Source organism: Drosophila hydei, unplaced genomic scaffold (assembly GCF_003285905.1).
Source record: "Drosophila hydei strain 15085-1641.00,03,60 unplaced genomic scaffold, DhydRS2 tig00008114-arrow-pilon, whole genome shotgun sequence".
Taxonomy (NCBI): domain Eukaryota; kingdom Metazoa; phylum Arthropoda; class Insecta; order Diptera; family Drosophilidae; genus Drosophila; species Drosophila hydei.
This window is the reverse complement of record NW_022045827.1, coordinates 5835365-5850080: the sequence shown is the minus strand read 5'-3', so window position 1 is coordinate 5850080 and position 14716 is coordinate 5835365. Positions and strand designations below refer to the sequence as shown.

Genomic DNA, 14716 nt, shown 5'->3' with positions numbered 1-14716 from the left:
AGCTAAGGCCAGGCCCAGGCCACGTCGCCTCTATTTACTGTTGTTGTTGTTGTTGCGATTGCCGTGCTTGATGCTCCCTGCGGGCGCAGACGTCGCCATCAACACGAGGCAGCCAGTTTCCAGTCTCAGTCGCAACTTATACGAGAGATTTGCTACGCTTATTTCGTTTTTCTTTTCTTGTGCCACGTATTTTTTCTACTTGCTTGCTGTTGCAACAAATTGTATGACCTGGCAAAAAGCAGTGTGTGGCCTGAGCCGTAGAAGTAGTTGGGGAAACGGCACTAACGACAGTTTATAAAATATTCAAGTTGGCTGCTTAGGGAGCCGCAAGACAGCCAACTCTCCAAGCCGCTGACTCGCTGAGTCCGCCTGGCTTTCTATCTGCCTGTCTGCATGTCGCTCGCTAAAAGTTTTTAATGAATTTTTTAGCAAGCTAATTGAAGTCAGGTTTAGTTGAAAAATGCATTAACTAAAACCGGGTGCGCAGCACATGGCGTATGCGCAATATTTGAACAACTGAACAGAAAGGCATCCCAAGCCTCGACTAGCTTCAATAATTTAGTTAATGCCATCTTATTCATCTCAAGCCTTGACTTGAGTCAATAATTTACTTAATAGCATCTTATTCATCTCAAGTCTTGACTAGATTCTTTAATTTACTTAATGCCATGTTATTATCTTATCGAATCACAACGCTCTTACTACGGCCAAAGCAAGTGTTTGTTTTCATTATGAATATTTATATCCTCAACTACCTTTCCCATTGACTTTGCTTTATTTGGACTGAATTTGCCGCTGAACTGACAGGCTCAAATGTCAAATTGTCTCTGGTACGAGGCAAGACAAGACTTGAGGCCAGCGACTGTCATGTGAGATGTGGCCAAAAGACTGTCAGTTCTTTGGCCACACGGCTCGTTGAGCTCGCGTCACACCCTGCGTATGCATAATTTAGTGCAAATTGTTTGGGTTTTTGCTTTCCAACCGCTGTTCGAACAACATGGATATAAAAGAACGCTGTGCTTAATTAGCTGTACGTGCGGGAAATGCTGAAGACAACTAAGTATTTGCATAGTCTTAATTAAGTTTTCAATAGCCAGCCAAAGGAATTTGGGTAGCAGCTAAAATAGCTGAAATATCTTTCCAATTAATTTCACCTGGCTGCAAGCAATTTATTGCAACATTTGCTGTGCACAGCAACACACACACGCACAGACACCCTGTGTATATTTTGCTTGGCTTATTTCGCTTTAGCTGCTCTCGAGTTATATCTTGGCTCTTATATCTTATTTGAGGCAATGGCAGCTGCTCTCTGCACTCTGGCGAATGCCCTGGGTTGTAATTTCAGTTGCAGTTTTCTCTGCTATTTGATTGTTGCTTTCCTTACCTACATTACCTCCTATGCCATCCGCCCTCATCCGCTCCGACAACTAAGAGCTTCAATTATAGCCTCTGACAGCCATCAGCGCGGAACGGGAAACGGGAAAAACTGAGAGTCTCGTTCTGGCTATGCGCCTTAGATCGTGAACTGGGGGAAACGGGAAAATCCTACGCAAGAAAATGCAAACATTTTTGTGCTATTTCAAGCGCGCAATGCGTGCCAGTTGCAAGCGCTGCTTATGAGTGCCAATACGAGTGTGCAAGTGCGACTGTGTGCGTGCGTGTGTGTGCGAGTTTACCTTATCTTACCTGCTAGCAAGCACTCTTATTGCTTGCCCTGCAGCTGAGCTTTGGCTAAAATCATCCGCAATTATTTTTTTATTTTTTATTTTTAAGTAATGCCAATAGCCAACAGATATTATACGTACAGCATCTTGACAGCTGGCAAATAATTGCATAGCGATAGACACTGCTTAGCCCAAGATATGGCCATAACATGATTTTCAACTTTCATACATTTTTAGAGCTGCTTGATAAGCTAAAGTGTCTTATTTATACCTTAAAGTGCTTTGCTAGTACCTGCAACACTTCGTATACAGACGAACTGTAGAGCTGAATACAAACACCTCTGATATCAAAAAGATATATAGTAAGCTTTGCATATTGTATGAGCTTTCTTTGATAAAGTCAAGAATATATATTCATACAGGAGAAGACAGTTCTACTAGCATTAAATGTATATATTTCTAATCAATATCAACTATCAAGTGAATATATTCATATGTGCCAGCCATAAGACTTTGCTAGAGTAGAAGAAATTTCTATTACGCAAAAATATATATATTTCTAATCGATATCAGCTTCAACCTGCTTTTACCTTTTGAGTGTATACAAATGATATAAACGGTTCTTAAAAGTTGTCACATACATAACTGTAAAAGATTCAAGTAACTTGTTTTCCTGTTGCTTACTCGAGTCTAGTTTTTATCTTATCAATCAATCAAAAATCGTGTTCCATTTCATTGCGCTGCCATTGTTAATTGTCTCAGAGAATATTTGATTTGTATTTAGATAATGAGTTAATGTGGCTAATGCATTTGGGTCCTGTCGCCAAATGGAGTTGTAGTGAAGTCAGCAATGGCATTCCGATACGCTAATGCCTGGCGGCTGTTTGGCTCTGGCTCAAGCTCAGGCTTAGCCGCATGCTCGCTGCTTGTCGGGCTGTTTAAATATTTGAAAATCCATTAAGCATATTGACAATGCCAATGTGTTTGTATGTCTGGTTCGGAGACGGGGCCCCTGGCAGCTGGCAGCTGGCAACTGGCAGTTGTGGCTGCTGCTGCGGCTATGGCTGAATTTGAATTTGAATTTGAATATGGGTTCGCTTTAGGTTTCTTTTGCTGCTCCAGTTGCGCCTGAATGGATCATTAGTGCAGCTAATGGCGCAGACAATAAATGACGGCCCGTAGGCCGCACCCCTATCCACGCCCACTATTCGAATTTGAATATGAATCGAGTGGGAGTTGAAGTAACAGGAAGTGAATATACCGCAGACGCAGCCGCAGCCTCAGCCGAAGCCACAGCCACAGCCACAGCCGCCAGCATTTCCGGGCAGTCGAAGGCGGCGCCAAGGCAAGACATAAAACGGATTTATTAGGTCATTCCAATCTATACATGAGGGGGCGAAATCGAGCCACTGGATCTCATATATATATCTGCCTCGCGTGCTGCGTAAGCACACTCAGTATTTAGAGATAAGAGCTCCGTGGAGCTCTCATTATTCTTACAATTTGTGTGTGCAAAATGCGAATCGCGACTTGCTGACAATGAAATCTTTTTTGTAAATTGAAAAGGCTCCTTAGCTCTCGCTCTGGGTAATACATTTAACTCCATTTAAAGGCTTAAAAACTGTGTATCAAATGCTAACATAATAAAATTTTATTAAATAATTTATACTATTTTTATATTTATATTCCATGTGTATTCAAGCCAAGCAATATTTTGTATAAAGTGAATTCACTATTTATGAAACCAACAATTATGCCAATATACAAATATTATAATATATTCACAAACATTACATAAATATAAAATTTTTAATATATAAAACAAATTAAATTTTGATATAAAATAAAATATATTTAAAAAGCAATAACTTTTAAAATCATATATATATTTTTTATATATTTTTTACTGAGTCGTTTGATGTTTCCAAACTTATTTTCCATTAATTAATATATTTTTTTATATGTTTTACTGTTTTTTGTGGAATTGCAAGTTATATTTTCCATACAGCCACAAAAATCTTTGCTCACATGATGCGATCATCTTTATAATTTGAGGACGTACTAAACCAGCATTAAAAGACTCAAAAAGCTAACTAACTCTTGCTGTCCTGGCGCAAAGCTCTCGCTGACAAAAGAACATCTCAATGCTTAGCTTTCAAAGGAATATAATTCCAAGATCTGTTAGAAAATAACTTTGAAAACCCAATCAAATGGTGAAAAGACGAATTATGTTAAAAAAATTTTCACTTATTTAAATCGAGAATCTTAACTTAACATAACATTTGTAAATGTTGTAAAACATTCTGTCAGCTTACCTTCAGAGCAGCGTTTAAATCATTAATCAGTCAGTCACTCAGGCAATCAATGCGTCAATCAAGCAGGATATGCAATTCGAAATTGCCGTGGTACACAGAGAGTTGAATAAAATTAATTAAATATGTTCTCATTTGGGAAACAGCTGAAAGGAAAGATTTGCGCAAGAGCCGAAACAAAAATGCAAATTAATTATAAACTGTTCCATAAAACTTATTGAAACACATTTGTGGTCTGTGCAATATTTATAAGCCGATTGCAAAAGGATATTTGGCGAGTTTACAACTTTTTGCATATTGTCACGAGGTTTCAAATGCATTGGCCCAGTTATAAGTATATATAGATATTATGGAGTATATATGTATAATATATATATATATATATATGAATATAAATATGCATTTTATTTTATTTCAATTTAAAGTTTTTAATGAGTTTTTGCCAAACACGTAACAGAATACGCTTTGCGAGTGAGTGAATATATTATATATATACACATATATATGTATATATATATGTGTGTCCATGTTAACTCGTTTTGTGGCTTGGCATTTGTTTCGTTATGCCAGTTCATTTATTTTTGCCCAAAAGTTCATTTAACTATTTTAGCGCAGATTTAAGCAAATTTAAATGCAATATTTTTACCCCAAAAAAAAAAAATAAAACAAACAAAAAACAATAAACGCAAAACTGAATGCAATTTAAAAACGTTGGCAGATTTGTTGTTATCGATGCAGCAAAATGGTGCCTCGACTGCTAATTGAATATTAAATTTGTAAGCATATTTAGCTGGAATTCCATTTATATATGCTCTTTTTAGTGGAAAATCGAAATTTAATTGTGAATCGCCGCTAATCTATACGAAAAAATGCATTTGGCCGCAACCAAAAATTAATAACAATTTCGCATTCACAATTGAAATGGCTAACAAAAGGCATCAATCCGACATGGCAGCAAATGGCTGCAAGGATGCGTACCGAGTCCTGTGGCCAGTTCTTTTTGCTCTTTTTCTCTTTTTGTGTTTGCCTCTGACAGCGGCATTGTTGGCGCCTCACGCTATAGCCGAAGCTGAGGCTAAAGCCTGACACATCGATACAAAAGTGGCCGGGAGAGGCAACTGGTAGGTAGTTGGCAGCTGAAGTCTGACATTAATGAGCATTGTGAAAAGTTGCTCCTCAATTTGCCTGTCACTCAGTCAGCGGCAAAGCCAGTGATTCGCATTATGCGCATCGCCTTTTGGCGGTTTTAACTGGTGGCTTAATAACGTTGTCCACAATTCGAACATAGACAGCAGGCCACAAGCGAGCTACTCGATGTTACTTGAATGTGGCATATGGACATTTATAGGGCTGCTCAAATAGCAGCATCATAAAGTCAATAGCAACATACAACATACAAGATACCAATTCATTTTTAAATAAATTTAGATAAATTTTGAACAGTAAAAGAGAAGTTGGACGACTTTAGACACTTTAAGATATTTGTTAAGACATTTGAATTCATTTTCAAATAATTTATTAAGACAAGTGCAATGCCTGAAGGCTAAGTTATTTCGACTTAATAGCAAGAAATGTTTTCAAAAATTTGTATGTGAAATCTAAGCTGTTTTCTAATAAGAATATAATACGGTTTGGTATTCGGCTCGTTTTAGGGCACGTTTCATTTGGCATACCATATACATATACATATACATATATATATACATATATATTATTAGCTGGCATCATTTTAACAGCAGAGTTAATGCATTTAAAAGTAAATAATTGATTTACTCATTTATTTATTGGCAAATTTGCGTGTGGGATAGCATTAAGCATACGCCGCGTGGCACCATAATGGTCTCAATTAAAAGTGCAATTAAATGGGCCAAGCAAAAATAAAAATGTATTGCAATTGAATTGATTACATTTATTTTGATTGTTAAATGAATTGTAAAAAGAATATATGCTAGCTATCAGCACATATTATATAGTATATATATATATATATGTCCCATAAATATAAATAACGTATTGGCGGGGCCTTAGCAATTAATCACCAAATAATTTGTTATATTTTAATTTACTGCTTCAACTTGCTGTAAACAGCTCAGAGAACACACAGACACACACACACATACACACACACATACACACACACAAATACACACACATACACACACATACACACATACACACTCAGGCACACACATTCTCTCACAGAGGTACTGACAGTTGCATAAGCCGTGCTGTGTGCACCGTTAATTAAGATTTAATGCGCAGTCTGCCACGCCCCCATTGTTCAGACAACATTTGCTATTGTGTATGTATGTGTGTGTGTGTGTAATTAGGCGACAATAAGCATTTAATACACATTTTCTGGAGCACAACACTCGGCCATAAGCACACATAGTCAGATATCCTCACACAGATACATTCGAATGATTCCAATTAGTTTTGACCGTGTTTACGTTCGAGCTTTAATGCCACGCCCATTAAGTGCACAGGCATTATGGCAATTGAGCATTTCGGCCAACTGCAATTTGTTAGCTAATTTAAGGCCAACAGCCCCAAACAAACAGACGCCCGTTTCTAACTATTGACTATATGGTTAGATCTCTCACTCCCCCAACTACTCCGATTTAGCCAACTCTCCCAACTCCTGCTGCTGCGCCGCGCGCTCCGCGCACTCACGAGGGCAATTAAAAATTATCTGCGAAATGGAATCGCACATAGCATACACTGAAAAAAACTCTACTGCAAGAATTTAGTTGTACACAAATATTAAATTGATGAATTGACTCACTGATTCATGCATGCAAAGAGCTTAGTTAACTGGAATCTGAAGGGGTTTATACCTGGTCGAGAGGTGTTTATGAGAGAACAGATAGATGGAGCTTGGAGCAGCTGTTGTGTGTGAACTCAGCTACATGGCAAAAAGGGATTTAAAAGAGAATTTGAAGATGTGGAGTAGCTCTATCAGATATTAGTAACTAAATTTGCAAAGAAATTTATTTGATGCTTTTTAAGTTTGTCGACAATTCGGCTTGACTATGTCTCAAATGAAATGAGTTGTTTAATAGCTTAATGTAATTTAGTTTTGTATAAATAATGAAAATTTAAAGTATATTTTAAAAATATTCATTCAAAATGATAAAAATTTGTAGAAAAACTTGGCTTAGCAGCCAAAAATTCACTTAAAAAATAACAAATTTGTTCACATTTTAGCTACAGATAAGTTGACTTTAAACCAACTAAATATAGATAAATTTACCTCAAAGACAACTAAATTCCATCTACTGCTTTGCTTCTCATTTGCAAATATATATATGCAAATCAAATATATATATATATATATATATATATATATATCTTTAGATCCTCTGCAGTTGCTAGATACATTTTGTAGCTCTGCAATTTGAATGCGAAATTTGAGCTTGTTTTGAGTGCTTGATAAGTATCTCTGCTACTGAAGTTAATCTCGCGCAGTGTAATTAATTTGCTCATAATTTGTGGCGCCAAATGTAACTGCATCTGATTAGTAATTATGTAAGCTGCTCACACACGCAGACACACACATGACGCAACGGCCATAAATCCGCGCGTAAATACAAATTACAGTGGGACGAAGAGACAGACACACACACACTCACACAGAGGCCCAGATAGACACACAGACAGACAAAGCAATATCAATTTACTTAGCCATTGTGCGAGGGTCAAAGGTTAAGTAAAAGTACATGCATAATGAAACTGTTTGGTTGTCCTTTTGGTGCTTGGGTGCTGCTCTGGTCGCCGCCTCCACTCAATCGCTCGTTGCCTTTGTTTTATGACGTGGGCTTAGCTTATGGCATCGCATTTTGATATGAAAGCCATTTAAGACCCCGCACAGTCAGCGCCGAATGTCTGCTGACCACGCTCTAATCACTGACTAACGAACTTTCATTAATCCTGGCCCCCCTTTGACTCGTTGCAGACAATCATACGCGAGATGAATCGGCTGGGCATGATGGTGGATCTGTCGCACGTCTCCAAGGGCACAATGCGCGACGCTCTCGAGGTGAGCGAGGCTCCAGTCATATTCTCGCACTCCTCTGCCTACGAGCTGTGCAATACGAGCCGCAACGTCCAGGACGACATCCTGCAGTCGCTGGCCAAGAACGGCGGCCTCGTCATGGTCAACTTTTATTCAAAGTTTTTGTCCTGCAGCGACAATTCCACGGTTCAGGATGCAGTCGGTAAGTTTTCCATTAAAATTGTATTAACTTTGATTTCTAAGCTCGTTTCATTTCCTTTTTTTGCCTTCAATGAAATTCCATTTAATTTGTGCAATTTTTTGTAAGCATGCAAAACAATTAACGCCGCCGACTGACTGCGGTCTCTGTGGCAGCACCCAGTGCCACCCAGCACCACTGATTGTCAGCCCATTGTTTCAGCTAGTTCATTATTGCCTCTCGGCTTGCGCTGCCATTTTTTTTGTTGGCATTGCTTTTGACACGCCATCAAAATGGTGGACGTAATCACTTCCTGTTTCGTTGGCTTTTACACAATTCGGTTGCTCCTACCCTAAGCCAAATGGGTATGCTGCCGCTGTGAGTGAGCTTAATAATGGATATTGAATCGAAAGGGCAAATGAGGCTACTACTAAGTCGGCAAATGATCCTTCAAGGGCTTGCTATATGCATACATAGTTCAGTCAAATCTGTTGATCTGAATCTGAGAAAAAGTTCGATATGATTTCATACCTCAATACAAAAATTCAATTTCGATAATCAGAAACTTCAACTAAAGTGTATCTAAAACATGTTAACATTCCATCTTTTACTTCGTAATTGTTTGCTTGCCTTTTTGCGATATTATTTTGTTTTTTGGTATTTATTGTGCAATTGTCTAATGCGACATGATTTGGTTTCCATCTCTTTTTGTCTTTTCATGGCATTGTCTTGGCGCCTGGACACATTTCAAATTTGCAAAATTTTAATAACGACGGCTTATGATGATGGTGGCAACGACAACGACAACAACAACAACGGCGCTCACTTAACAATGGACTCTAATGAACTCGCCGACAACAAAAACAACATCACGGCTGAATGCTTGTCATTCGATATCCTGCTGACCACCCACAACGAAATGCAAAACGACACTCACACACTCGGACACCCGCTGATATACACCCACGCACACACACACAGCGCATATTAATCACATTAAGCGCGTTGCTGGCATCGATCACGTTGGCCTCGGCGCCGGCTACGACGGCATTAATTAGTAAGTAAAAGTCATTTATTTCACTTAAATGCGCATTTCCCTTGGCCACAAGCTTCACAGAGAGCAACTGCTACAGTAACTGAGCATCGCTTCCCGTCTCTCTCTCCCTCCCACTCTCTGTCGCTGGCCTTGCCCAGGTGGTTTTTAAGTTATTAATTGATTCTATTTAAGTACAGCAGCTTAACATTGGCATATTGCGGCTGCCAATTCATATTGCGGTTCGTTAGGGTCTCCAAACGGGAAGCATGAGAAAAGTGACTGGGTAAGAGAGGAAGAAACAAGCACAGCGAATAATTATGCTGGTTGCCAAGGGCAGATGTACTATTTATCGTCGCGACAGCCTTGAGAATTGCTTAATAACTTTATGTATCTCCTAATACTAGCTTACAAAGTTTGTGAGAGTATGTTAGCTGCTTGACTATGGACTTGGAACTTAGAATATATGTTTCATGTATATTTGTGTCTATCCAGACCCATATAATGAAGTTGAATAGTTGTGACAGGAAATATAAGTGCTTTATCTGTAGAGCAAGCATTAGAAAAGTAAAGAAGTTAGCTAAATAGTATGGAAAGAGTCGTTAGCAATAAGTTAAAGTAGATACCAACTACTTATATTAACTCACTAACTCAACTTATATTAGCTCATCTTTAAAGAAATCCTATAACAATAATAAATATTATATGTGTATTATAAGCAAAGCTTCTCAAGTTTCTCAAGTTTTTCCTAAATTTCCATTTACAGCAAAGCAAACAGTTTCAGACCTGCAAAGGACAACTATGAAATGATACATTCGCGCTATATAATGTCGCAACTGCGAAGACTTTTCAACTTAAATTAGTTATAGAGAGATGTTTGCCAAACTGTTTCACACTTCAATTTAAATTGTTTGGTGTCTGCTGCAAAGGGCTTAAACTGGAAGTGGACGTAATTCGGTTCGCTCTGATGGTTACCAATATGTCAGAGGCACACACGCACACCCACACACACACCTCTCATTATCATTAGCATTCAACGTTATCAGCAGCAATAACTCGATAACACTGTCAACCGAAAATTTGCATTTATTTTCGTCTCACTGCCTTTTATTTTGGCGACACAGAGCACAAAAACAAACAAAGCCACGAAATTTGAGGAGCGACGCAGTCCCTGTATGTCCTGACCCTTGCAGGCCCACCCACGCACCCTCACCCCTGCCATTTGTTGCGTGTTTTTCAATTAAATATTTTTACTACATGCCACAGAATTTTTGCAGCCACAACAAGCCGCTTGCCGCTGTTGTTGTAATGCGACATGCATATGAAAATTTTCGACAGCAATTTTCATGTAAATCAATTTCCAAAACGAAGCGAAGTTCATTTCGCCGAAAAAGCAACAGCAAAAAAAAAATGTGCAAAAAACACAACTGAAATTGCGCTTATGAATATTTATAGGCCACTCACACAACACACAACACACACATAACACTGCCAACACACACGCACAGTGGCACAAGTATTTCACAATAAATAATCTAAAATTCTATGAAATTACACAATGTCAAATGGTATTTTTCCGGCTCGAGCCCCGCATGGCCAACCACAGCCACGCCCTAGGGCGTTGACTGGCATTTAATGCGTTTAACAAGCAGCAATTGAAGCTGCGTTGTTTTCAACATTTACAGTTGTTGTTGCTGCTGCTGCTGCTGCTAGTAATACTGCATTCCGAGCCACTTCAATGACACCTGACACATTTCCATAGTTTTGGCCAGGCTATCGCATGCTTATGCCAATTTTTTAACGTTTATTAAAATACACTCAAAATGCGAAGAGAGTTTAAGCTACAAAATGAAGTATGTCACAATATTATGATTTTCATAAATACTAGATAAATTCGTTAGCTTTGCCGCTTTTCATTTTCTATTTTAATTGGCTCAGTCGATGAATTGCCTCAGTCGTTTTCCGTATGCAACCTGCAAGATGGCCAATATAAAATAGCTAATGATGCATTTTAATTATTCCATTTACTCTGACCATAGCATTGAGTTACCAATCAAATCCTCTAAGCTTGTATCAAATAGCAAGCACCAGACCAGCCCAATCAGCCAACTCAGGCATTATTCAGAATTTGTAGCTAATCAAATCTTTTGTTCTACATAATTGTCCATAAATTGTTGAAAGCAATTGCTAATGCAATTCATCTCAACCACTTAAATATAGCTTAATATTTCTTGGCCATAGAGGTCAAAGCAAATGAAATGCAGAGTAGTCAAACTGTCACCTTGCATATGAGTTATGTCTTTGATTATTAATTTAGGCTTTCGAAAATATCTAAGCTTGAAAAATCAGCAAAAATATTTATTTAAAAACGAACAAAATTTAAAAGATATATATTTTTCTTGACATCATAAATACTTAATTTCCCATTATCTTTCACTTATGTGTATGCTTCAGAAAGCTTCTGACAAGAAAAGGTTTTTATTAATATTTTAACTGACTTTTAAACGAGAGCAATACTATACAGGACTTAGCTGCTGATTTAATACATCAAAAACTATTAAAAATAGTCCAAATATATTCTAATAATTGCTTACTAAATCCTCTGGTCAATCAGTATAAACTTAATTTCCAAATGGAAACTAAAGAGGAAATCTTAATATGTGGACTTGCTGCTATTGGCAATATGATATATGCAAACATACAGATCCAGGTATATATATAAAGAAAAAGATACGGATACAAATTTAAAAAAGAGATAAAGATACATATATAAAAAAGTTTAAACTATTTGATTGATATGCAAATTAGAATCATCCGGATTAAAATGAATTCCATCAAATCTTATGCGAATTTAGTCTCGGCCCTTGTTAGCAGTGGAAAGAGTATTTCCAGTTCGTACAGATCTCTGCTTGTATTGTTAATTAAATTTACTTTTAATGCGTGATTATTGTGATAAATTTATCATGTGGAATGCGAATTGAATTTAAAGCACTGGCCATAACCGCAAATGAGAGATATTAATTTGCGCACAAACAATAAAATACCAAAGCGAAGTGCATGGAAATAGCAATAGAAGACGGAAGAATGCACGCACGTATTAGAGACGACGAACCGCAAAGGCAGCTTAAACAAAATATATATGAAAAGCTTAATAAACGACGACAAAGGCAAATGACAGAAATTGGTTTTTGTGTTTGACTGAAGAATGCTTGAAATACTTAAAACAAAACAAAAACAGGGTGCTTGATTAAATGGACGCTATCCAACTAGCTACATCATATATCATTTGCACTCCACAATTTCACTGAATTTTAATTATACTGAAACTTATTTTTTGCCCAACTCGTTCTGTCTGTGCGCACCCTGTATTGTGCTTAAGCACTTGTATATACTACATTTCCATGTCATTTAAATTGTGGCCTAAACGCTGCGTATAACAGTAAATTATTATTTATTTCTTCTTTCTCTTCAAGTGCGAGCAGGAATATAAATTTATTATTTATTTGCCATTATATTTTGTTTGTTTGTTATTTATTTAGCCTCCACTCGCATAAATTCCTGCTCTGCTTTATTATCCGAACAGGGTTTGGGTACATTTAGCGTCTGGTTTATTGTTTAATTTTTATGGCCATATTTGCCATTAAGCAAATAAAATGTAATTGAAGACCCCCAAAGAAGAATGTGCATAGCAAATATAAATGTTGTTCTGATTTAACACAATTTCTATGATATCCAAATTGAGATATACTCAGATGAATAAGATTCAAATTTGATTACTGAGAAACTTTAAAAAGACATCTAATTGAATATGAGTGTTAACCATTGAGTAATGTGTTAAACTAAGAGGAAGTTCTAACTTCATTCAACAAAAGTCTTTCACATATAAGAAATAAAATTTAATAAACATTTTGTTTTTTCTTTCTCTTGCAGCACACCCAAAGGCCTGGAGGATGTTTCCTCGTATCCCACTTTGTTCGCTGAACTCTTGGGCGGAGGCTGGACTATGGACGAGCTGACCAAGTTAGCCGGGGGCAATTTCTTGCGCGTCATGCAGCAGGTGGAGAAGCTACGCGATGAGAAGAAGGCGGCAGGACTGAAGCCCTACGAAGATCATCCCAATTTCCGTACTGATGATCCATACAACTGTACTTCCAGCTAATTAAATCTAAGCAGTAGCTCCAAACAGGTTGTACGATAGACCAGTTTAGTCGAGGTGCATGCAACGAAAATCTATATGAATAAAATATATATATATTTGGCTGCATATAAAAGTGAATTCAAATAGAAATTAATATGAAATATTAAAGAAGGAGAAACTTAAATAAATAAAATTGCATTCTAGTTACGTAAGATATGGCCTAGCTATGGTTTGTATAAGCTTTAAGTATATATTACTACGACTAAGAGTATTCGGCTAGTTACTGTTAAGTTCCAACTAAACCTTTCGAATTTTGTTGTTTATTAAGTTATGTGACAATCTACAGACTGCCAAGAGAAGCCAACACCCACACAAGTTGAAATTTAGTTGAGAGACAAAAAGGTTTTCTATCCACCCAACCCAACTGCTCCCATTCGAAATTCGCTAAAGATTCGCAAATGCGACTTTCAACTGGACCAACACAGAAATAGATCAAATATGAAATATGATAAATTAAAAACAATTTCCATAAGTTTCCGACTTGATTCATTTAGTTGTTTACACGAAAACTACATATCAAGTGTGTAATAAATATAATAAATAAAATTGAATTAATTTCTTCGATTAATGCAAATATTGAAGAAGAAAAACCAAGTGGGAAAGCATACACTTACATTGAATATTACATTATTATAATTATAATTATATAAATATATTAAATATATATATAATATATATAGGAAATTACTGAAAGCTTTGCGCAACTTTGGGGCGAGCATTAATTAAATGTTAATTAAATAATTAGTTCAATTTTTTAAGCAGTTGTATAAATTATATACTGAACGACATAAATAGCGTACCACATACTAAATTAGTTAAGTAAGCAAAAAAAAGGTGGGCGTGGCAAATAGCTTAAAGTGCGTGTCACGCACACAAATTGTACATAAATGAAATTTGGCAAACATTTAAAAAAATAAATAAATTAATTAATAAATATATTACTCGAAATTCTCCCTAAACCAAAAGAAAACTCTGTCAGTATCTCTGTACCTTCTGAACCTACAAAACGAAAGAAAGTTTAGTCAAATGTGCGTAGTCCTAAGTAAATAAATATACATCATAATGAATGAAATGAACTCAATAATTGTACATTTTCTATGCAAATATTTAAAAACTATTGTTAAACTTTTTTATGACGTATTTTATACGATTTTGTATGTAATTCTGTACATAGAATTTTTACCTACAGTCACACACACACACTGCTCTATGATTTATGAACCTCAATTGATTTCTAGCAAATTAAACTCAATATGAATATTATTACGATTGAAATAACAATTACAATTACAATTACATTGTATCTTAGTAAGTTG

General features: G+C 36.7%; 1 protein-coding gene across 1 annotated transcript in view; it reads left to right on the top strand.

Annotated features, from left to right (window-relative positions):
- Nucleotides 1-13410, top strand: part of LOC111600556 — a 168253-nt gene extending 154843 nt beyond the window's left edge. Inside the window, exons 11-13 of the mRNA XM_030224463.1 lie at nt 7932-8193; nt 9151-9226; nt 13133-13410. Coding sequence (XP_030080323.1) covers nt 7932-8193; nt 9151-9226; nt 13133-13361 — 567 coding nt within the window. The 3' untranslated portion in view covers nt 13362-13410. The remainder of the gene's footprint in view (nt 1-7931; nt 8194-9150; nt 9227-13132) is intronic.
- The last annotated feature ends 1306 nt before the right edge of the window (nt 13411-14716 follow it).